The sequence below is a fragment of the Coturnix japonica genome, chromosome 2 (genome assembly GCF_001577835.2).
Source record: "Coturnix japonica isolate 7356 chromosome 2, Coturnix japonica 2.1, whole genome shotgun sequence".
NCBI classification, from domain to species: Eukaryota; Metazoa; Chordata; class Aves; order Galliformes; family Phasianidae; genus Coturnix; species Coturnix japonica.
This window is the reverse complement of record NC_029517.1, coordinates 120,685,866-120,712,347: the sequence shown is the minus strand read 5'-3', so window position 1 is coordinate 120,712,347 and position 26,482 is coordinate 120,685,866. Positions and strand designations below refer to the sequence as shown.

Here is a 26,482-nt window from a genome sequence, read left to right as displayed (position 1 = left end):
CTATTTTAATAAGGCAGTAGTGGGAGTGGAGGCTGTCTTGTGTCAGCACAGATGAGTGCTCTTGTCTTTTCTCAGGTGAACCTTGACTGATAACGCACTAAACATAAGGTTACATGTAAGGTCATAATTTTTTGAGTTGACATATACACACTGATTCAAGCATTCATTTTAGACAATTCTATAAATGGAAATTTCTAATCTAATGTATTATTACTTATCAACAACTATGAGGTGGCAAACCACCAAAAGAAGAGAGAAGGAATACAACAGCGGTGGATGCGATAGGCAGTGCCAGCAAGGTGTCCCCTGCTTTAAAATGCACTTTGCCTTTCTCAGAGCAGAACAAACCACTATATTAGATTTCTCTACAATACAAACTACTCACAGAAAGTTATTTACAGCTATAGTCACTTATTTCTATTGTTACTTGCTTTACTCTTAACTTCCTTCTTTTTTTTTTTTTTTTCTTTTTCTTTTTTTATTTAATTGGTAAGCTTTTTCTTGTTGACCTACTATTGTTACAAAAATCATCTATGGGTAATAATTCTTGATGCAGTACAGAGTGAGATGCACCCGTATCTGCCAGAAAACAAATATCTTTGCACTGCTGTGTGCACACTGCGTTCAGCCCACTGGGGGCAAAACTCATCCTGGGATCTTCAGGACCTGCTCTAGTACAGCTGCCACCATTCCATCCAACTCCATCACCACAATTCCCCCTCTATACAATTTCCAAGCCCCATCAACAAATTTGTCCAAGAACCCTACCCTAGTTCCCTCAATGTGTATATTATTGGGAGAAAATGAAGACATTCTTGCTCAGACTAGCAAGAGACCTTCAGAGGTGCAAACAGCTCTGCAGACAAAGAGGGAGAAAACCGAAAGATTGTAACAATTCCTGCCAGACAGACCATCTTGGCATGATCACGGGACCTAGCTTGTGCACCTGGCATGGGTGTGAGCAGATACTATAAAGACCATTGGCAAGGCCCGCCAAACCTGAGGAGGCTTGAAGTGAGTGGCAAGAGACCATGGGTTCACGTATGACCAAAGCTCAATCAGCTGAGCTGTCTGTGTTAGTCTGAATGCAATTGGTGCTGCATTCTTATCCCTACCTCGGGTCTCTACTACCCACACCAAATTATCACTTACTTTGTCTGTAATTCGGGTCCCAGCAGGGGTAGTGATTCACACTAAACTAGGGGCACGTGCACTCCCAATGTTTTGCTTTTGTCCCAATTCGGAATTAACGATTTGTTTACTTTCACAAGCGGAGGAGGGGGGTAGGCAGTAGAGGGGGGCAGCGCGAGGGTTTGCATTCTCTTGCTGGCACTTAAACTTCTCTGGCTAGAGCAGGTCACATTCAATATTTTAACTCACTGTTCTTCTGTAACCTTTTTCCTGTTTTTGTTTTTCACAATTCCACTACTCGTACCCTCAATTACACTTCCATGTAACATTAATAATTCCACTTCCATATAGCATTCATACTTTCACATACCATAAACATCTAACAATCACAAAGACAGTGACAATAACCAATACAGTTTATCCTAAGCATTCTTCCTCTCTTCCAAGTTATCAGCAGGAATGGGCCTTCCCATTAACCTGATTCCAAATTCTTTAATATTATATTTTTTCCATGACTTTTCACTCTTTCCTTGTTAACTGAAATGAAATGAGGACTACTGGTTGTTGCCCATCATCACATCCTTGATTTAAAAGTTCAATACATATGTCATTTTAGCAAGCCTTCCTGCTGGAAGTGCCATCTCTGCTGGGCATTTGGAAATATTACTTTTCAGAAAGGGTGGTCAGGCACTGGAATGGACTCCCCAGGGATGTGGTGGAGTCACCAACCCTGGGGGTGTTCAAGGAAAGACTGGATGTTGTGTTGAGGGACATGGTTTAGTGGGAGCTATTGGTAATAGATGAACAGTTGGACTGGATAATCTTTTAGGTCTTTTCCAAGCTTGGTATTCTATGATTCTATAACAATACAGTAATATTTTAGTTTTTTAATTAATTGTATGAACATAATAGTGTCATGCTGAGGGACAAAGTATGTGTAATATAGTTTGCTTTGCTCTTTTGAACAATCATGTAGACATAGTTTGGGGTGGAGTGTGGGGAGGAGGAAGGGGAAAAAAAAGAGCTAATTAAAGACATCAATTGGATTGGTCCATGCTCTTTTCAGTAGTCTGCAGCAACAGGACAAGGGGCATTGGGCACAAAATGGAACCTCAGAACTTCCATGTGAACATGAGAAAAAAAAATCTTTACTTTGAGACTAACAGAGCCAGAACAGGCTACACAGAGTGGTTATGGAGTCTTCTTTGGAAGCATCCAAAATCTACATGGATGCTTTCCCACGCAACCTACTCTAGGGAACTTGTTTTAGGAGGGTGGTTGGACTAGATGATCTACAGAGGTCCTTTCTAACCCCTACAGTTCTGTTGAGTTAGAATGAAGAGGTAGCACTTGTGGACTTTGTTGGGTAAATGTGAAATCCACTGTGATGATTGAGTCTGTATTTGGGACTGAGACTTTTTCTTCTGCTTTGGAGTTCAACTGTTTTTACTTCAATCTACTTCTTTCTCACTGTTCAGTAATATATGAAAGCTGTATATGAGCCTCCCCCTTCAGAGTCAGTAATTGTAAAGACCTGTTGTCCATTACACAGTTATAATCTACTCTAATCAGACTTATACTGTATGTAGTATTCTCAGAACTGAACTTTCCTTATACACAGATTGTTGAAAAAAATTCAATTGACCACTATAAAATTACTGAAATTTGTGAAAATAGACCCAGGTAAATACGAACCTACAAAGAGTCGACACAAACCCTCTGGCCCTGGAAGCAATTTTTTTTTTCCCCATTGGTCATACTAGGCTACAAGATTCATTTATTTTATTTTATTTTATTTTATTTTATTTTATTTTATTTTATTTTATTTTATTTTATTTTATTTTTCTATCGACCTCTATTAATTTTCACAGGCAGAGTAAGCATTGCAGTTTGTGTGCTTAAGTTCTGTATTTCAACCTATGAGATAAATATGTTTAGGTTGTTATTAACAACATATGTTTTCTGCAGGTTTATATTACCCATTTGTCTTGTAGATAAGCAAGCTTTCTAAGGTCTGAATTCTAATATCGAAGTACTGAATTTTTAAAAAATAATTAACTTTTTCTCTGTTAAGAAGATTAGTACAGTGGCTACACTTTTAGAATCCTAAACTAAGTTAGAGATCTTATTACTAAGCTTTTATCACAGGTCTCTGAGAAATAACTCAAATGATTTTTTGGAGACTAGATCTCTTGTGAAAATGTTTTAATTTGTGATTGCAATGGCAAATGCAAGCAGGCGCACACAACCAAAAACACATCACACCTTTGTATAACCTACCTACTGATGCCAAGAATTTCTCCAGTTTAGTTGTTAATTGAGTCCTCCAGCTTCACAATCTTTTCAAAATTTACTATTGCATCTGCTTTCTAATCCTATCACCCTTTAATCTCTCTCATTCACACCTCATAATTCATTACCTCCTGTTAATTGGTTTGTCCCATCTATTTCCCTAGTTCTGTAAGAGCTGAGCTTTTCACTATCTGCTTATCTGTTTGCCCAAGCCTACCCTTGCAGGTATGCGAGGCTGGGGGAAGAAAAAAAAAAAAAAAAGTTGTTTGTTTGTTTTTAATTTTAAGAGTGTAAAATTATTATTACTGTTCTTATCATTCATTATTTTCCAGGCATCAGAACTTCATTAAAGAATTAAATTGAAAATAAATTTTGTGTGTCAAAGTTGTATTGATATGTAATTCCAATTATGGAATCTTGTTCTATCCAGAACTATGTATTTGTCTTATACTTGTTAGTGTACTCACAGCATTGAACAGATATTAGGCAACAAATATTAATATATCACTCTGACAGTGAAAGGAAAGTGCAAGTTTATTTTGTTGGTAGGAAATGAGATCTCCCCAAAATAATGACAAGTTGAAATTGATACATGAAAACAGATTTAGAAATTTGAAACTTTAAAATAGGTAAAAATACAGAAACTGTGTCTCTCTGGATGGCATCCCATTCCTCTCCTGTGTTGTCCGCATCCAACAGAAAGGTGACATCAGCAAACATGCTGAGGGTGCACTTTATCCCAATGTCAGTTTCACTGGTGATGATATTAAGGAGCATGTGTGGTCACACTCCCAGTCTCATCCAACACTGGTCCCTGGGGATCTACTCATCACTGACCTCCATGCAGATATTGAGCCATTGAACACCCCTCTCTGAACTCAACCTTGCAGACAATAGTTTGTCTTGTTGTGTACACCTATTGTGGAGAAATCAGTGTGTAACTGTTACCTATGTAACTGGTGATCACATTCAAGTTATTCTATTCTATACAGTATTTCACTTTTTAAAAATACTTTCTCATTTCCAAAAATACACTTATGTTGTATTTCTTTCATGAATTATTTTCTTACTGAAGTTGCACCAATTAAAATGACATTATCCATATGTAAACATAGTATCACTTGTCCTACTGAAATTTTCTGATTTTCTGATAATAGCTGCTGAACATTATGCTTAGACACCATTATTCTGATTTTCTGATTTTATTTTCATATATATATATATGTATATAGTATATTTCTCTTTGGAGCAGTAGATTTACATTTAAAACCAGTTAAAAAACAACAACAACAAAAACAAACAAACAAAAAAACCAAAAAAAAACAAAAGTGGAGAGAAAGAGAAGAAAGAAGTAATAGCAAAAGGGCTGAAAGAAGAGTGAAAACGGGGAAAAAATATATATATATACATCATGAGAAAATGCAAAGTGTCTTCTGGTACCAAAAGTAAATAAAAAATAGGTTCTGAATCAGTTAGCACAAATTGTAGAGAACACGAAAACAAGAGGAAGCAAAGAGTACATACACCAAAATTCTGTCTAGACAGCTTTTGTAGTCTTTATTCTTTGGATGTATCCAGTGATAATTGCACTTTTGAAATTAAGTCCAGAAAGGTGCCTTGAGCCATTTTTTTCATGGATTTCTTGAAATACATTGTTTTATTTCCTTCTTTTATGATTGGGTACTGAAAATTGATTTAGTCAGAAGAGTGCTTTGAATCATCCATTAATATGAATTTCATATTCTCAAATTCATATTTGAGTTCTATATTCCTTTATTTTCTATTCCTGATATATAAATTAACAGAAGCAAAACTGTGGTTTTGTGGTTCAGACAAAGGACCAGGTAAAAGTTTATATGAATATTAACAATTTAATGATTTTTATTATTAATTAAAAAGAAGATGTTTGTGAATATAATAAGGCTGGAATGGCATCTAAAAATAATCATCTAAAGCAGTGAAGCCTGTATATCTACACTAACTTGAAAATTATTTTAACAGGTTGAGAATATATTCTTTTAATTAATTTGTAGCTTTATTTGAAAGTCTTGCAGGCAGAAAATACTTAATGACAGAGAACATCAAAGAGAATTGTTAATTAAGATATTTTGCTAGCAAAAATAATCCTCTTAATATGATGCGCTAGCCATTACAAAGATTAAAATATGCAAAGGTTTTAAGTAAGGGTATTTAATAGATCTTGACTGAATCTCCTTGAACATCTGAAAAAAGAATGAAGATAGAATGCAGTGATTACTCTTGTTCGAAATTCCAGATATATTTCTGACTACCTCTTTTCTTTAATGAAATATGCAGTTTTATTTTTAAAGACTGCCAACACCTCAATTATCCGCTGTGAAAAGAATGAGAAGCTTTTTGTTATTAAGAAACACAATCTGACCTTATTATCTCATTAGTATACTGACTCCCATTTAGGAAAATACAGTTTAATGACCTTTAGATTTGTTTAAAAAGTCTTAGTTCCAATCATAGGTGTCGCATAGACAAATAAAGTCTTGCATTTTAAATTCGCCATGAATAAACAAGATAGTTTTACTGATTAATTCCTAAGAATCAGATTCAGTTTAGAATCTGAGAGCAAACAAATATTCACAAACTGTAATGAATTATAATAGCTGCTGAACATTATGCTTAGACACCATTATTCGGTCTTATTCAAGCATAGACTACAATTATTTTATTTTATTTTATTTTATTTTATTTTATTTTATTTTATTTTATTTTATTTTATTTTATTTTATTTTATTTTGTGGATAATCTGTTAGTTTTTCATATGTTTTTCCACTATTGAAGGTAACAACTTGAAAATTTAGAGGGAATTGTTAATGGGCCATACTCTACCTGGAATCCAGCAACAAGTGGAGTACTGCAAGGGTCTATGTAAAAGTTCTATTCATTATGTTTATTAATTGATCTAGAGTATCATCAGGTTTGAAATGACAACAGAATGTCTATCAATAGTCAATACAGTAATGGAAAGCACTGCCATCAGAAGGATGTAGACAAGGTAAAGGAATAGGACAATGGGATCTTTATGAAACTCAATGAAGACAAGTTTAAAGCCTTGCATACAAGAAGACAGAAACCCTGGCATAGGAATGGCAAGTAGCAAGCAATTCTGTTGAAAAGAGTGGATTGTGGCAGATAACAAGAAGAATCTGAGCCAGCAGTGTATCCTGGCAGCAAAGAGGGCTAACAGCATTCTGAACTATATTAACAAGAATGTAGCCAGAAGATGAAAGGAAATGTTTATTGTCCTTTACTCAACACTCCTGTGACCATGTCTGGAATACTACATCCACGTTTTGATCCCAGCATGGGAAAGAAGTGTTCTTTGCTAGAGAAAGTCCAGTGGAGAGCCACAGAAGTGGTTAGACGATGGAGCATCTGTCCCATGAGAAGTGGCTGGAGCTGGAGTTGTTCATCTTTGAGAAAAAGAAAAAATTATACAAAACCGGCTTCCCAGTGAATGCAAGAGGGTTACTGCACAGATGGAGACAAGCTTATCACAGTGGAACATGTTTTGAGAGCAGATAAATTGACAAAGTTTGAAGTGATCCTCAGGCCATATATCAAGGGATTTTTTTATTATTTATTTATTTATTTTATTCTGTGCCTCTTGCATTTGAACCAGTTGACTCAGAGATTCCACAGTCTCTATACTGAAAGGTATTCTCAAGATCTGACAGGGATAATGCTCTGAGTGACCTGAGCTGACCTCAGAACATATTATGCTCTATGCAAGAGCATGAACATGAGACATTCTGAGCTCCATTTTGACTTTAGTTATGCTATGATCCTTTGGACAAAATAAATAAATAGTTTTACTTCTAGCGTGATAGAAACAAAATCACTTTATAGAATGTTCCACTTTTGTTTTTTCTTTTTTCTCCCCCCTATATATATATGTATTTGACTTCTAATCAGTTGTGTTACTAGCCAGTGAACAGATAAGTAGGAAAAATGTTTGTTTATTTACCAATTGTCTCTGAAGAAAGAGAAAAGTTAAAATATCTTTAAAATATTTACTGAATACTTCTGGATGAATTATACTACTTCAGTCGCATTTAAAATATTTAGTAATGGATTTTTAAGTCAGTCAAGTCATTCTGACTGTTATCAGTACTTTCAGTCTATTTAATTATAAGAGTTGGCTTGTAAAATCAAAAGTTACTGTAATATAATTCAAGTCAATTCTTTATTTTAAACTGGCATTACAATTGAAAGAGTTTATTTAAGTCCAGTTAATTATTAATACGAGAAAACAATTTCATACTGTCAATTAAATGCTGCAGATTAATTTATTTTCCTTAAAATCCTAAGTCTTACTAAAACACTATATCAAATTTTCTTTGAAGAAATAATGGTCGTTACATATTGGCAGTTACTATTGTTTATTTTGTGAGAAATTCAATATAAAGTCATGTATGTAAGTGTAACGCATAATGACTGATCCCTGGTATTTTTGCTTGCATTAACCCAAATGGAAGAGTAAATCAATTCGAGAAGAGGAGACAGCAGCTACAGCTGAAATCTGCCACTTAATCTGGGATCGAACATAATATGTTAAAATAGCACAGATCTCAAACTTCTAAATTAAGCCTGAAACTCATGTGGTCTTCTCTAATTGGTTTTATTTAAGAAATATAACTTGTTTTTCAGTTGTACACCAATTCAAATAACCATCTAAATCAAAGACTGCATTTATCTAATCTGGCTTTTCAAAACGAACTTCCCTATGAAAAAAGTGACAACTCATTCTCAGGCCTACAGTTTTGAAAAGTGGTTAAATTCCATTTTAGTATTTCAGCACATAGATTACAACTTAAAATAAAAATATTTGAAATATCCATATTGACTAAAGAGGGATGATACATACCTCTAGTATTCCCTAATTTAAAGTGAACTTTCCCAGGTTTTACTGTTCTGCAAAGGAAAATTGTAATAGATAGTGGTTTGGCCTTTTATCTTTTCCTTTTACTTTCCTTTATGAATGCTTCTGTAGAGTTGAAAAGATATTCATGTTCTCCCTAGATTATTTTATTCCATCAGTGATTGCATGTACAAAGTTAGTCTATGAGATTAATACAAATGAGAATTTCCACTGTTTGTTAGTTTATCTGGAGTAAATTTCTTTTGCTATCATACGTTTACAAGAGCAACCTCGTGTATAGTTGTACATATTGCATATCCAAATCGAGTGTTTCACGATCTATTTATGGAGCTTTGTCTCAGGGAAATGTCAAAGGCCATTGCCTCTTTTCTTTACTAAACATGGAGTTGGAATCAGGAGCAACCTCCACTCCTATATAAATAGATAGGCTTATGGAGCTTCCATATGTTTTCATTATCCAAAGTTTTAACAGTTAAAACACTTTTCAGTAGCGAATCATTCAGGCTGCTTTTCTGAACTAAGTTGCTTCATCAGCTTTATCTCCTTTTAATTCCACGTTATTTTCTAGTAAGCTTAACAAATTAGATGTTCTACTTGATATTTACCTCTGTAGCAATGAGGTACTTTTTAATACATATATTACTTTTAAATTGTCTTTATCTTAACTTTTATAATTTTCCACTTTAGTGTTGTGCTTCTTTAAAGCGCTGGGACACAACGTACCATTTGTATTTGTTTGAGAACCTGAATGTAACTTTAAGTTTGTTATTAAGGGCTGGTGACTACTGATTATTTTTGTTAATTGCCTAACATATAAATTTTATGATAGAGGTTTTTTCTTTTTTCTTTGTTTTAATCAACATTAATCAACATTTAATCAACATTATCCTTATTCAATATTCTTGGTCATACACTTGTATTTTCTGTGTTTTAATCTCGATATCAGTCTGCCAGAAATTCACCATATCCTGAATCATATCTTTTGTTATTATTCTTCATTGTGATTTTTTTCTTCTTTTATTCTCAAATAAAAAATAAAACATGTCTAGATCTATTTCAGTTGCTTATAGTGTTGTCATCGTAGGACAGCAAGCAGTGGGCTGTGTTTGTTTTCTTTTGTTTGATTTTCCCTCTATCAGAAGTTTAATGTTTCTGTCTACTACAAATAAAGCTGGAATCTTACCTGGTGCTTTAAGTTTTAGTTTATCAGGAAACTACCACTGTATTATTTAGAAGTGCTGTACAATAGAGCAGATATTAAGACATTAAATGTAAGATTGTAAAATTAATATATTTAATGCTTAAAAAAAAAAAGATCTTTTTGTTGTCTGTATAATGCTTAAAAAAAAGAAAAAAAACAAAACAAATCTTTTACTATTTAAGTAGTATAGAAAAATAAAACACTTTCCACTTAAAACTTTTGCAGCACAAACTCCTCAGACTTTATTATCATTTTGTATTTTATTTATGTTATATATATATATATTATATACTATGAGTTCCATTTGTTTATGTGTCATATTTCATTATCTTGTCAATGGGTTTGGTATATAACACATGCTGAAAAGGTGCTAAATGCTTCCTAGCTCCACTGAGAATCCTATTTCCATTTTCTAGAATTCCTCTACTAATTTGTGCAAAAACTGTTTAGTTTAAGTCGTGTTGTCATCCACTACACTCTAAGGACAAGTTTTAAAGCCTCTGAGAGGAAAGCTTGGACGTAAATATACAAGCATACAGTCCTAAATATTCATATGTGAGAAAGTTGGCTTGCAAAGATCTGAAGCCAAATATAGGGACTGGGGAAGGATAAAAATGTTAATCAAATATATTAACAAAAATAATCCCATCTGTTTTATGTATTATAGGTTCTACACATGTTAGAGGTGTTAAATTTATATTTATATTTTATTTTATTTTATTCTATTTTTTCCCCTAAACATTGCCTAGGAAAAATCATCATAATAATAATAATAGCTCATCAAGGACTTGATTTTTTATGAGTATTTTGAAGTAAAATAATCATTAATCTATTTTTATGGAAATTTGAGTGCAAAAAATAGATAATAATAGACACGGCCTTTGACCAATATCAATTGAGATGACTGTAGAATTGTAGAATATATGGTTTATGTTTGTTTGTTGGTTGGTTTGTTTGTTTTAAAGTTTACCTTTTACTCTCCATCTACTCTTAGCTTTATTTAAACTCTGAATGTTTTGAGATTTCAGATCCTTTTCAAGATTGGATGAAAAGAATTGGATGCATGAGTGCATCTGGCTGGCTTATTAGCAGTTGGAGTATCAAAGTTCTGCCCACAGCCTATGTTACTGTGTAATGCTACTATGTCTTTCCTCAATAGGGCAATTAGCGCTTTCCTACTCATGGGGCCTCCTGTATTGATTAATACCTATATTTTTCTCCATCCACGATATTTTCTTGATGGCATTTGTAGGAGGAAAAATTATGTGCTGTCATTCTGACTGATACAAACCTTACAACTCTGAGCTTTCTCAGGGCATTTGAAACTAAATGTGTAATATAAAAATAGTTACAAAATGTTCACTAGCATTAAGATGTGTTCAGGTTACATCAAATTAGTAAATAAAACATCTTCACTTTTCTCTTTTCATGTCAGTTGTCTTTACTATGTTAAACAGAAAGAAATTTAATCTCTTAGGTTGATCGAGAAAACACAGTTCAAAAGAAAAAGTTAGCATCCAGTGCTACTGTGTATCCCACAGGTTCTTCCACTTTGATCAAAACTGCCTCTACTGGTGAGTTAGAAGAGCCTATTGCGGCCACTCCTGGTGCTATTACTGTTGCTAGCACATCTGCAGATGTTACTGTATCCAGTGCAGTGACCATCCATAGACAACTTCCTGAAGAGCAACAAGTACAAGATATGAATATAAGAAAATCAGTTCTGGAGTCGGCCTCTTCCAAAGAAGCACTCTCACTTCAAGCAAACTTACAAAGCACAAGAAGAAGACCGAGAAAAGCTGAGCAAATAGAAAGAACTAAAGAACTTGCAGTTGTTACTCATAGAGGTATTGGATATTATCTTACTTGTGCCCATGTAGTTATTGAAAAAATATTTTCTATAAATCAGAAGTGAAAGATCAGATGTACATTCTGGAAGTATAATTGAATCAAATGGGAAAGAAATTAAATTTTAAATTGAGTTTTAGGAAAACACACAGATGGAAAGAAAATGAATATTGTCATAGTATTTTAAAATATTTGAATGATAGAAACACAAAAGGGAACAATCAAGTAATTTTCTTTTTTTCTTTTTCTATTTTTTTTTTATTTCATACTTTACATCAGTACGCATTGTTATCAAACCTAGTGTGAGATAAAACTTGAGATTAAATGTTATTCTGTGTTGCATATATGTTTACACATAAGCTGTTACAACATTTAAAAATATGCTTTCTAAATAGCTCTTTTGTTCTAAAATAAGCAGTGATGCAGATTTATTTATTTTCCTTCTGCTTAAATATTTAGAAGAGGTTGGGTTTTAAACATCTGTACATTTTTGTTCTACCACACACAAAATCAGTGAATGAAGCAAAATATTTATGACTAGAAAATTTATTTTTGCCTATTTCAGTATTAAAACTAAATGGTTGCTGTTGTCTAAAGACGACTTAAGAATGTAATCTATTAGATTACTGGACCAGCTGGACGTGTGGTATGAAGTAAAGTAGCTTAATTTACAAAAATGTATTGAAACAAAAGAGCTTTTTAAAACATTATATAATTTAGTAGGTTTACTGAGAGAAACAAAACAAAACAAAACAAACTAACAAAAAATCCACAAAGAATAAAAACAACACTCTTCCCCTCCAAAAAACCCCACAACTACACTGTATTTGATTTGCAAATGAAATAGGAATCCCAAAATACCTTTATTTTTCAATTCTATTTCTATCAACATCAATCTGATGTTTATTTATTTGTTTATTTATTTACTATTTGTGTGTTTGAACATTCTTTTAAGAACATTTTAGACAGGTTTAAAAAGGAGAAAGCAGGTTTTAAGTTTTGAATGGAGTAGCTGAAGGTCTATAATAAATTCTTCTGATTTAGAGAGAGAACATCTCTTCAGTTAAATCTGACAACTCTGCTTTTTCTTTCACCTATTAGTAATCATTGTTCAACAATGTCCTCTCCACAGTTTTCTTACTGTCATTTTCTTCAGTGATCTGTCCTTTAATGTGTAAGGCTTTCATAATACATATGTAAATCCCTTCTGAGTGGCTTTACCATATTAAAATACAAAATCTTATCCCAAGGGAAAAAAATGATACCAAGATTTTGTTAAATCAGTGTTATGTTAGTTGATTTTAATAAATTAAACCAGTATCAACAAACACCCACAGGTGAGAAGAAACCTGCATCTATTATCCTAGAAAACAAAATCCACACCTATGTTTTGTTTGTAGTTTCTTCTCTCATGCCATGTTTAAAATGTTTATATTGTTAACATTTCCTGTACAACACTTCAAAATATAATATTATTATATGAAAACCACATAACAGAATACGTGTAGATTACACTGAAAAGGGTAATCATATACTGAGTAAAAGAATAACTGGTTTTGTTTGGTAATGGTCAATATTTTGTTAATCAATCAGAATACAGAAATATTCTTAGAAAGTATTTGTGAACGTGTAAGTATTTGTTAATGACAGAGAGTAATTTCTGCTATGGGCAAATGCTCCACATGTGTTTCTAGGGTGTTTCCAGTGTGTTTATACTGAAATAAATACTAAGGAATATTTACTCATTTCAACCCACAAATTAAATTCCAGTGGAGATATTTATAAGACTTAATTTAAAAGTTTATGTAAATTCCTTTATAAATTATTTCTCTATTTAATATATATTCAAAGTGAAAATTAGCTTTTATTCTGGAAACATATTTTTCCCACATTATTAAGCAGACAAAAATTTGCAAATTATGCAAAGTAATTAATTCTTGAAACAAACAAACAAACAAACAAACAAACCAAACAACAAAAAAAGTAAACTTTTAGTGTACTAAATACAATTTGTGAAAACTTACTATTTTATTTACAACTTAGTAAACATCTGGAATATGTGTAATTTTTGAGAATATTGCAAATGATGTCAGAATGGTGTTATGTTTTATGACAGACTGACTTTGGTGTAAAGGGATAACAATAGAACTATCCTGCAGGATAGTTCTGCGAAAAAGATCTTTCAGAATCTCTTAGAAAAGAGTACATTTTTATTATTGAGTTTGTATGAAAGAGCAGCTAGAGTTCTAAACTAAATATACTAGACAAAAATTATTCTTTCACATTCACAGGGTTGGAGCACCTCTCCTATGAGGTAAGGTTGAGGGAACTGGAATTGTTTAGCTTGGAGAAGAGAAGGTTTCGGAGAGACCTCATTGCGGCCTTCCAGTACCTGAAGTGAGAATACAAATGGGAAGGGGAATGACTGTTTACGAGGGTGGATAGTGATAGGACAAGGGGGAAAAGTTTTAAACTAAGACAGTGGAGGTTTAGTTAGAGATTAAAAGGAAGTTTTTCATACAGAGGGTGGTGATGCACTGGAACAGGTTGCCCAAGGAGGCTGAGAATGCCCCATCTCTGGAGGCGCTCAAGGCCAGGCTGGATGTTTCTAGGCAGTCTGGTCTGGTAGTTGGTGATGCTGCACATTTCAGGGTGGTTGAAACTGGATGATCACTGTGGTCCTTTTCAACCCAGGCTATTCCACAATTCTATGATTCAATATGCACACTTCAAAAATAACTGTAGGTTGTATCAAAGGCTGGCTGAAGAATTTCTTCTCTCAGTTTATTAGAAGGAAATGACAGAAGGAAGATTTCTTATTCTGCATATTTCAGAGAGAGAAAAGGAAACCTGGAAGGTTTCAGTGAAATATTTTCATAAGAGATAAGGAAGTGCAAATACAAGTATTTTTAAGGTAGCAATGATATCTCCTGGGAAATACTGCACATGATTACATTCCTTCTTTAAAAAGAATTCAGGCTGCATCAGATGAATGAAAGAACTATACTATATTATATTGATTTGAGTATTCCATCTTACAAAATACCATCTCAGAGAGGATGAAGGAATAAATATTTCAGGTAGTAAATTCTTGTATTTAGAAAACTTAAAAACAGACTAGACTATATGAAAAATTAAATATATTAAAGCAAGATGTCAAAAAATTCCTGTTATTGCAATGGAGAAGTCTTCTGGAAGGAGAAAGGAGAAAAAGCATGAAATTCTTGCTTTCAAGAGGCATCTTGATTAGCTAATGAAAAATATATTATATATTATATATATAATATATTTATGGCATCTTTTAGATTATAAGTAAGTTCTCATGAAAACAAGAATCCAAGCTCATGAAAGTGTTTATCTAGTAACAGTTTATCTAGTAACAGTTCATACAGACACTAAATTGCAGTTTCTAGTATGAAATTTCTCATCTTATTCAGATGAAAATTCAGGAAGGAAACTAAGTGTGATTTTTTACCTTATTTATTTTCTATTAAAGTATTTAAGTACTCTTAGCTTAATCATAACTGCATTAGTTGAAAAGAATCTGACATTTTTTATCTTATCTACGTATTCAGAGTTTAAAAATGTCATCAGTGCTACTAAGTCACTTTAAAATTCTTATTGGCTGCATTTCTTTCTAGGGTGTTTTTTTGTTTGTTTGTTTTGTTTTGTTTTGTTTGTTTGTTTTTGTTCAGTATATGTAAACATAATAAGAAATATTTTGGATTTTTATCTATAGAGTTCTTTCATAGTATGTTTGTATGTCTAAAGATGTATGTTCATTTTTATTGCAGAAGTACACACTCAGCCTAATAAAATATTACATAGAATAATGGGTTACATTATCACAATCTTGTGGTTACAGTGGAAAAAGAGGATGTGTGAAGATTTCAAAGTAATGACTGATATAGAAGTAGAAGAAAAAAAAAAAAAAAAAAAGCAATCTGATTATATAAGGAGTAGCGGAGTTGTTTGTTTGTTTGTTTTCAGATAATTGAGAATAATCCCTGATTTGTCAGTGCCAAATATAATAAATTTTGATGCTGACTTTTGCTGACATGATATTGTTACTTCTCTGGCTTTTAAAAGTACCACTAAGTATAAATAATTTTACACATTGAGTGTAACAAATTTTTAAAGGCTTCTTAATTCTATTATTAGAAGTGGATTGAAAATGAAATATCTCCAGTTAAGTCACTGGAGTTTTGTCCTTTAGTTTAATGAATCTGAACTTCTTCTATCATGGAAATAAAGAATTAACTCCTATCATATAAGAAAAGCTCTGCATGAACAATTTCTTGTAACCATCTCTCTCTCTCTCTCTCTCTCTTTCCTTGAAAAGTGGTTTAATTTCTGATGTTAAAATATTCAGATATAAAATACTGTACTTTATTTACTTCCTCTTCCTTCCCCTCCAACCCCCCCTCCCCCCTCACTTCCTCTCCCCCCATCCAGAGTTAAATTAATATTGGCAAATGTTATCTACAGTATTGTTCATATTATAGTATTGTTCACATCTAGAAAGTCTCAAAGAGGAAAAGAATGAAATGATTTTTTAACACCTGATTAAGAACAATGATGGATGATACAGAAGTTCTGCATTAGTAGACAATGTCCATCATTGTCCATCCATGTTCTCTATACAGTAGATAAAAAAGAGTGCAAGGTATAAACCATGTGACAAGGTATAAGCAGTATGACTGCTACAGTTCATAAATAATCAGCTTAGGTTTTCACACGAAATACAGATTAAAGTAAGTCTAATACAGACATACATAGGTTGGAGGAAAAAAATGCTTAGTGAAATCAAGCACAAACATTACAAAGAAAACAGTGTATGACTACAATCTTTATGTAGCAGTCCAAAAAATGACTGCTATTTTTAGAATCTCAAACCCCATTTATTTTCATCAGATCAGCAGATTTGAACACGTTTCAAAACTCTGGATTCACATTCTCCTTCTACAAAGCAGAAATATCAAATATTTGCAGTATTTTAACCATATGGTTTTAGGCAAAGCTTGTGTGGGGGGAGGAAGGAAGATAAAAGTTCTTTTGTTCTGAATATTTTACTTAGCTTTTTATTTTCAAAGTAACTTTTATTCATGTTGCTGATGTATCCATTCTTTTTCCGTTTCAATCATACTCAAATTTTTCCCTCTAAATTCTTACCATTCCTTTCTTATTTCTCTATATTTCCCCAAAACTTCTTTTAGAATACTATCACACCTAGGCTTATGCTACTTGATATCTGACTTTATGCAATATCATCATCATCATAATTATATATATAAATTATATAAATATATATATAATAATCATAGGAAGAAACTATTCAAAACATTTAAAAAAGAAAAAAGAAAAAAAAAAGAAAAAAAAAAGCTTGCTGCTAGATATTTTACATTAATCCTGTACTTCTTTTTGCAACATATTAAAGGAAGTTTAATAAGGTATGAGACCAGTTTAGTTTTATTCTAAATTTCATTGCAAGGCAAGAGATTAAGAAAATGAAAATAACCAAACTATAAGAGAATATGAAAAAGGAATTAAATAGGGTGCTTGTGAAACTCATTCTGTGGGGCGGGGGTGGGGAATGTTTGAAGATGGAATTATTTAACTGTCTTGAATTTTTGAAAGATTCAGTAAATGATAGAGTACTGCTTTGTGAATATTTGATGTAAGCACTTTAAGGATTTGACAGAAAATATATTATTACATCCTGAATTTTATGAGATTTACTTAGGAGGAGACAAAGGAAAAGAAGAGCAGGCAAGGTGAGCTTATTGTCAAGTAAGAAATCAATGTGGCTGTGTAAGCAGGGTTTTTAGTGGGTTTTTTCTTTCAGCATGAGTGAAACTCAGGTGTACAAGGATCTTGGTCTGAAGAAAGTCAATACATTTTTCAGTATTGATTCATGGGTTCTTATATGTTATAAGAATATTAATATATAAATTTTGTGTACTCTTTTTTACATATAGAAATCCTATATACTTTTTATCAGCATTACACACACAATTCTAGGACTCAAGCATTTAACTACTGAACTGTATTTGTTTATTTTTTCATAATAGTTTTGAAATTACATGTTTTATAATGTGCATTGAGGCACACATGGGTTTTGTTTGATGAAGGAAATTGATAATCCATGGTTTGTTAAAGATTTTTCTTAGATAAAAACAAATAATGGTGATTTAAGTATTTTACATCTTTTGGTTTCAAAGTCTATGGAAAGCAGATCATTTTTATCCAACGGTCAAGTCCAGTGTGATTAAAAGTAAGAAAAAAAATATTTCTGAATCATGCACGCATTTTTATGGCTGTTCCTATATGCTATATGTAAAGCAACTAGAAATAACTGGCAGTGTATTGCATCTTTTTCTTAAGACTTTTTAAAAGGGTACGAAAACAGGGTAGTAAAACCTATACTTTGCATCTCAAACTGCTATCCTAGCTGTATTTTAATCATTTATGTAAAGAATGTACATAAAGAGAATACATGGAGGTAATTGTCCCCCTGTATTCGGCACTGAGACCACACCTTGAGTACTGTGTTCAGTTTTGGGCCCCTCACTGCAAGAAAGACGTTGAGGCCCTGGAACACATTCAGAGAAGGTCTACAAAGCTGGTGAGGGGTCTAGAGCACAGCCGTATGAGGAGAGGCTGAAGGAGATGGGATTGTTCAGCCTGAAGAACAACCTTATTGCCCTCTGTAATTTCCTGAAGGGAGGTTGTAGTGAGCTAGGGGTTGGCCTTTTCTCTCACATAGACAGTGATAGAACTAGAGGCAATGGTTCCAAGCTGCACCAGGGCAGATTCGAGCTGGACATTAGGAAATATTACTTCTCGGAAAGGGTAGTCAGGCACTGGAATGCACTGCCCAGGGAGATGGTGGAGTCACCGACCATGGGAGCGTTCAAGAAATGTTTGTATGTTGTGTTGAGGGATATGATTTAGCTGGGAAGTATTGGTAATGGTTGGACTGGATGATTTTCTAGGTCTTTTCCAATCCTGATAATTCTGTGATTCTGTGAAATTCCTGATTGATGGACTCTATATTTGCTGAAGAATTAAATGCCCTGTTTTTTCAGGTGTTTGTTTTCAGTAGCCACCATAACAAACATTTATGACATCTGAAGTGATAAAATTATTTTTTACCCATATACAGATGACCTTTTTTTTACTCAATCAGCAGATGACTGGAGTTAGGGTGCCTTTTTATTTAAAAAAATAAACTAAAAAACCAAAAAACCCTTTGATAAGTCAACATAAAACAGAACATTATATTTGAACAATGTTGCATATTAACAAGAAGAAAAAAACAACAAGCTTACTGGAATTATTCTTTCACTTTTTTTTTTTTTAATGAAAATTCTTAAAAAAGCAGTATAATTCTTTACACTGTCTGTTTGTTTTTTCCTTTACATTTCACAGTCATTACCTACAATGACATAATAATACAGTTGCATATATACAATGATAACTTAGTTTTCTCACACTTATTTCTTCTGTTATATATTACTTATTTATCTTCTTATGTAAATGCCAACATTATGCTGCTACTTCATTATACTTGACATGTTAAATTCAGTAATTTATGTTTGTCTTCTGACTTACTGTATCACTACTTTGATCATATGATACATTGGTGATATGTTAGTATAAATCAAATACATATTTGTTAGATTATGACGACTAGCATTATTGCAGTTGTCATATAATTTGATGTACTGCAGAAAAAAAAGTTACCTTAAGATTCTTAAGGATCATTTGTGCAAAGTAGTTATATCTCCTCATCATTCTTAATTTAGAACTAACGTGTCATAACTTACATTATGTAATGAATATTATACACTTGCTACCTGTATGAATATACTTTTGTTTTATTAATATGTGTTCTACTTCGTTTTACATAGTTGAGATCATCACTGCACTACTTTATTATAGAAATATGTTTTATATTAATTGGAACTCAAGTACTAACAATTTTTATAATCTGTAATGAAAATAAAACTGGGTGAGTTCCTCTGTAAAATTTGCAGCAACTCTACAGTTCCAGCAGCTGTACACTGATTATACTTTTTAGTCAGATGAAATGTAAGGTGTTTTTATTCCCTTTTCCATGTTTTTTTTTTTTTTTTTGTTTTTTTGTTTTGCTTTGTTTTGTTTTTCCAGTGTATTTTTAATGGAGATAAGAACCCTAATATACATTTTCGAATGCATACTAAATTATACATGACTTAGATCATGCACAGTACTGTTTTCTGAAAATTGTCGTAGGTTTACATCTATGCTTTAAGAATAAATGGAGAATTTGCACAACTGAAATGGTAGTACTTTACATTAAAGTAAAATCAAATTATGTAAAATTTTAATATAAATATGAAATACATACGTTAGGTTAAAATAATATGCCTATTACAGTTTTCATTGAAGTATCTCACTATGTTCATTGAACAATCTGGGGATCTGTTCTGCATGTTGACCTACTTCTGGAGCAGGTATACAGGATTAGACATTAGACATACGCCTGGAAGCATGCAGTTTATTTGCCATATCTGAAACTAAGCACGTTATATGGGAAGACCAGAGAATATCAGATTGCTGTTTCTGTAATTAGAAATAGTAACAGCTGCAAGGAAAATCTGTCACAATAAGATTTTTAAGTTCTTGAACAACAAGTGATTTACTGGTTCTGCACCAGTCTCCTCTGAACTGCATTCCAAACTGTCTCTTGTCCCTTTAGAAATCAGTAGATTACTCATTATTTCTTGTCTAAAATATATCCAGAGAATATACTTATTGCTGTTGGGTTATGTAATTCTGAATCTACAACAATTTGTAATGTCAGCTTGTGTTCCCTAATATCTGGGCCTAATGCAAAGTGGAAAAAGTGATCTTGATTTTTATTTTCTAAGTAGCAGAAATATGAGAAGAATTTTTGTCATGTAAATTCAGAGGGGAAAAAAATGCTTAAGATAATGTAGTGTCAAAAATTTTTCCCAGCATGCTCAGGCAACTGTAGCTGAATTTAAATGATAGTGAGAAACAGAATACAGAGCTTGTGAGGGGGCACACAACTTGCTTTTGTTTCCAGAGATATTGCATACTTCATGAAACATTATATAGGAACATATGTAAGTTGATCTGAAGTTAATGTTTCCTATATACTTCCATGGAAATTACAATAGATACAAAGATCACAATAACACTCTGATAGATCAAATTCTCACCTATGAAAAATATTCTTCATCATAATTATCTTCATTAGCTGTGTATTTTCAATAGCAATGTACAAGAGCCTACATACCACACAATATGACTTGTCATGACTATTGAAATGCATTACCTGTCTGCCTCACTCTGATAATATCCACTGGTCTCCAGAAATGTTCAGAAAACATCAGTGAATGTCAATGGGTGAATTTTTTTTCCTCTGAAGGAATTATATTCCACACTTTTTGTTCATATGCACTTCCACGTCAGAAGTCATTTTGTTAGACTGTCCCTCTGCTGCCATCTGTTGGGTGGCAAAAAAAAAAAAAAAAAAAAGTCCTGAGATATTGGTGGAGTAGTTCAACCTCTACTACCATACCCCCAGTATCAGCCTCTGATCTTGTGAGCTAACTTAATAAAACTTTGCCTAGAAGTACTTGAAATTTCAGTACCTTACATGGGAAGCTATTTTAGTTAAAGTGAAATAAATTATTCTGAACTTATTTTAGTTTGTGTATAAATAAATTGCCCACCACGAGTCTACTCAGTTACCTGAATCTCAGAACATTCATCTTGCGTGCAAACTTCATGCATTGACTTACCCAGGTTTCACAAAAAAATATAAGTAAATAAATAAATAAATCATTTATTCAGTAAACCATTTAGATACATCTTTTATATTTGCAGAAAACAATGGATTTTACAGCTTTAGAAAAAATATGTAGTCTATATAATCTTCTCTTGTGCATCAAAGCCATTTGTGGGGTAAGAAGCATGTGTGTTGAATATATCCACCAAGGTGGATGCCTGAATATTTTCCAGATTTTCAGAGATTTTTAAAAATAATTTCTGATTCAGTATCAAGTAGATCTGATGATACTGTTTAAATTCATCAGATCACATGATGATAATTACAGTTATGTCTGTCAGAGACTTTATGGGAGTTGTGCACTACCAGTTCATCCCAAGCTAAACATAAATGCATATATTTAATTATATTTAAATTTCAGAATTAAGGAAAAAAAAATAAAATAAACTACATGTCACAGATATTTAAAGTAGTATTAAATAACATTGTAACCTTCTGTTTACGCATAGCAATGGAGATATGGCTATACCAGATAGCTTTTTATAAATTTAAAAAAGATTTGATAGTTTTACAATTACGTAATTAGAGATGCCAAAAGTAATTCTAATGCACATATATTAGACTTAATAACTGATTAAGTTTGGTCTTGAACATCTTGATTTCTTTGATCTAGATTTTCAGTGTTATTTTGAAACTGATTCTAAAGTAGACTGAAGGTCAGGGCATAAAGGAAGCTTTGTGTTCACATCTGCTTTAATTTATGATCTAGTATTCTCCAAAGCACTGGAGGATCTTATCTCTTCTTTCCATCTGCACCAGTATGCCATCTCAAGGGTATCTTGTTTTTCAGACTCATCTATTTTTCCTGTGTCTTGACTGCTGAGAAATATTAGAAAAGATTAATCTGAATGTTTAGCTGTTTGCAGCATTATCACATCTGAATTACCTGGAGAGAAGAGTATATAAAAGTATAAGCTCATCTTATGAGAAGATAGGTATCCAAGGCCAAATAAATTGAGCCCTTAAAGTGTCTATTTCTCTTTGTGAACTTGCTTAGATGTGTATAGGTGCAGTATTTCCTGTCATGAATCTACCATTTGAACCTTCTGAAAAGTGAAATCCACAGTGCTTACTGTCACGTGCATATTAAAATTTTTTTTAAACAGTTCACATTTTCTTCCCTGGTGTCCGTACTGGCATTTGAAAAATAATACCTAATATTGAAAGTATTAAAAAGTAGACATTTTTATTTGTTTGTTTTTGAATGAAGAGGAGTTTATATGTATATAAACGTATCGAGCCTGACACATATTTTAGCAATTAGGCATATTGGAACGAAATAGGTGTCTTTATCTACTTGTTCACACTATAACTTTGAAGTACTATTGAACAATCTAAGGTACAAAACAGTTAAAAGTTTATTTCACCTCTGTAAATGTAAAGAACAATAAGAGATCATGAGTTGCTTACTTTTCTTGTATTTAATAGCTGCAGCAAATTGTTGAGAATTGCTTTACAAAAGATGAAATGGGTTGAGTTGGAAGGGATCTTAAAAGCCATCTAGTTTCAGTCCCCTGTGACAGCAGGGAGACGTTCTTTTGGGTTAGATCACCTAGAGCCTTATCCAACCTGGATAACCCCTTTTGCAAAGGGATGATTTATCTACAACTTCTCTGGGCATCCTGTTCCAGCACCTTCCCACCTTAATAAAAAATTTCTTCTCAATTTCCTACAAAAATCTTGTCTTAGTTAAATCCAGTACCCTTTGTTCTATCTTTATAGACCCTAATAAACCTAAAAAAACCCTCACTACTTTTCCTGTGGGCCCCCACTAAATACCAAGAGGCTGCAATGAGATCTCCCACAAGCCTTCTCTTCTCCAGGCCAAACAACTTCAGCTCACTCAGCCTGTCTTCACAGAGCAGATGCTCCAGCCCTTTGATCATCCATATGATCTGCCTATTGACCCATTCTGATTGATTTATGTCCTTATTATGTTTGAGGCCCTGGAGCTGAAATAGTGGAGTCCCAAAAGGGCAGAGCAAAGGGGACAATAGTAGATCATCACACTTCATTTCATGTTGCCCATGATGTAGTTGGGTTCCTGGGCTGCAAGCGCACATTGCCAACTCATGTTGAGTTATTCGTCCAGTCCTACTTCCAAGTCCATCTCTCTGTGGTTGCTTTCTATCCCTTTATCCTCCAGACTGTATTGATGTTTGGGATTTCCACTTCACAGGTGTAACATTTACATGTGAACTTCATGGCTGTTTTACAGTTCCACTGTAGATGTGGTCTCATTCTCATGAAAGTAAACTGAGGATATATTGAACAGTTGCTTGAAGATAAAAAGAAGCAAAAACACTCACTATCTTCTTTGTTATGTTGATGTGATGATTTCTGAAAATAAGAGACGCGCATTGAAACATGTACCAGCAACTAAGATCATGCATCCAGACCTATTCTCATCTTACTTATGTGTTGCAAAAATAGCTAGGTTTCTGCTTTATGATCAATTAGGAATTATTTAATGTTGATGCTCGGAGTAAGCCTAATTAAACTTACAGGTCTACACCTACCCAGATTAACAATTATGTACAAGCAGTATCTTAGAAATCTCATACAACGATGTAAGAACATTTCTTTTGTTTCAGTATGGCTGAAATACTGCATGAACATACAGTTGCTGTGTCCATGACTTCTACCTACAGCAGTGTTTCATAAGCTTCATTTATTTGAAATAAAAAAATTCATAGTATTTTGTGGCAACAGATACATTCTACACCTGCACATAATGTACTTCCCAGAGCCACTAACCACTAGTAATGTTTATACGTTACATTATGATGATGATCATTTTATATATTGAGATAGAAGAAGAAGGGGAAAAAAAAAAAAAAAAAAAAAAAAGCCTAAAATAAAGTGATAAAAAGTGTATAGGTACTTAGAAGAAAGTGCAGTCTTTTCTATCAGAAGTGTGAAAGTACCTCTTATGATTTCTCAGTTGTCCTATAAATTGTCTTTGAACCATGCTGTGTTTTTTCCTGATTTTTCTTATGCATGGTAATGATTACAAATCACTAAGGCCATGTGTTTTGCCTTAATTATCTGCCTTTATCAAAAAGACAGTCCAATGTAAAGGCTTTTACACATATTGTCCAAATAGTTTAGCAGTGGGACTAGAGGTAAGGTGAGATAAAACTTCCACAAAACTTTTCAAATTAGAATTTTCAAGCAAAGAAAAGTCAGCTGCAGAATCAACAGAAGAATGGCAGACTGTATTTAGTTAAAACAGTAGCTTTGCCCAGTATGCTTAATTTAATAATGTGATATTTCTTCTCTCAGTAAAAAATTTCAGTTTTCTATTACAGAAAGATCATAACACAGATAATAAAATCTATATATATATCCTGACTAGACATGATTCTTCCATCATGAAGCTAGGGAAATAGCTAGAGCAGATTTTTAAAAGAAGTTGTGGAGACATTTCAGCATAGAGAAATGATCTGAGTACCTATGACTCTTGAGAATGTATTCCAACATGCTGATTTTAGAAGGACTTCTGAGTAGTTTGTGACTTTCTTAGCTATTTCATCAACTTTGTCTTTTTTACCAAATTTAATACTAATTTTTAATGCAAATTTTGAAATGTGCAGAAAAAGCCAAAATATGTTGACAGAAAATATTTTTGACAGAAAATATTTTTTATTTCTATCACTATTTATTTTTTTTACTTGAAAGTATATTTTGGGCTCCAGTGTGTATTTAATAAGACGTGGATGAATCTTTTTTTTTTTTTTTTTTTTTTTTTTTTTAAATGATGTATTAGTGGAAAGCAAAATTGAACTAAAATGTGATCCCATGAAAAAAGAAAAAAAAGCCAAAAAACAAAAGAAAAACAACAACAAAAACAAAACAAAACAAAACAAAAACAAAAAACAAACAAACAAACAAAAACCCAAGTCCTTAGGCATGATAGCATTCTGTAATTTCATTTTATTTATTTATTTATTTATTTATTTCAAGAGGATAAGCACAAGTCTTTATTGATGTAGTGGAAATACTAGTTAAGACTCAACAGTTTATGAAGAGCATGGTTTTATTTTCCAGTGTCCAGAAATCTGTGATAGTAATTTATACTGTTTGTGGTGCATGGAAGTAAACATTTTGGTGCATGGAAGTAAACATTTTGGCCATGTTTTTATCTCAGTTATGCAGGAGAAAAAAATAGTTACAAATCTTAGTTCTTTCCTTTGTCTGATGAAAAATTCGGTCTCAATACCCATTCTAGTAAATTGCTTCCCACTTTAGGAGCAAAATATGAGCTTTCTAGGTAGCTAGTATTCTAGTTTATATATACTTTCATTATACATTTTGTCAAAATAAATGAAATATTTTACACTGTATTTCCTGATACATGTTTTTTTGTTTTTTGTTTTTTTTGTTTGTTTTGTTGTTTTTTTGTTTTTTTGTTTGTTTTTTTTTTTTAACTAGTGAAAAAGGCCATAGATTTTAAATCTAGAGGATTTAAATTGTTTCCAGGGAAAGACAACAGCAACAAGTTTTCTATCTGTGAGTGTACTCCTTTTTTTGTTACTTTTTTCAAGTGCAAGAGTGAAGTTTGTGCTGTGTTGTTTGTGTGTTATGAAATTGTTTATGTATTTATGCAGATATAACTATATTAAATTTGTTTCTCAGTCTGCATGGTGAATTTTATATATGGTTCTAATCTAAAGACAGACCTTCTATAAATCTGGCATTGTAGAATAACATGGGTTTTTTTGGCAATGTCACATTAAAATTGAAATATTTACAAAGAAATAATTATTCAGCCTCACAGGTGTCAAGTGAAACTTAGGAAGAGAAGATCATGTTATTTTAATAAAAAAAATTATATTAGTAGAAAAATGCTATAAGCACTGAAACATATCTTTACTTACAAACATGCATCTTGTTCAAATGATGCATTTGAGTTCCCTTCCTGAAATGACCATTAACTTTGACATTTTGAACTGATTAACTAACTGAAAGCTTCAAATTTCTGGATATCCTTAGTGCCTTCTACACTAATTAAAGAAATGAGTTCTGACTAAACCAGAGGAGGAGTCAAAAAACCATTTTACATGAACTAAGCAGTACTTTTATATACAAACACATTAAAGAAGATATCTTTTTTGGGGGAAAAAAAAAAAAAAAGTGCCAGTTTTATAGAGATCTTTTTTGGTATAGAACCACATTTTAAATACTTACTATTGGTTAAATCAAACATGCTAAGCATATGTCTGTTTATACT

At 32.6% G+C, this 26,482-nt stretch overlaps 1 protein-coding gene across 6 annotated transcripts in view; it reads left to right on the top strand.

Moving 5' to 3' along the window:
- CSMD3 (CUB and Sushi multiple domains 3) overlaps positions 1 to 26,482 on the top strand; it is a 467,721-nt gene that overhangs the window by 161,400 nt on the left and 279,839 nt on the right. For 2 of the 6 annotated variants that reach the window (XM_032442883.1, XM_015856172.2), the window contains exons 7-8: positions 11,081 to 11,386; positions 25,684 to 25,761. The exons of 1 other annotated variant lie outside the window; for it this stretch is intronic. In XM_032442883.1, coding sequence (XP_032298774.1) covers positions 11,081 to 11,386; positions 25,684 to 25,761 — 384 coding nt within the window. The remainder of the gene's footprint in view (positions 1 to 11,080; positions 11,387 to 25,683; positions 25,762 to 26,482) is intronic. 3 more of the 6 variants (XM_015856173.2, XM_032442885.1, XM_032442884.1) reach the window with 2 other exon arrangements.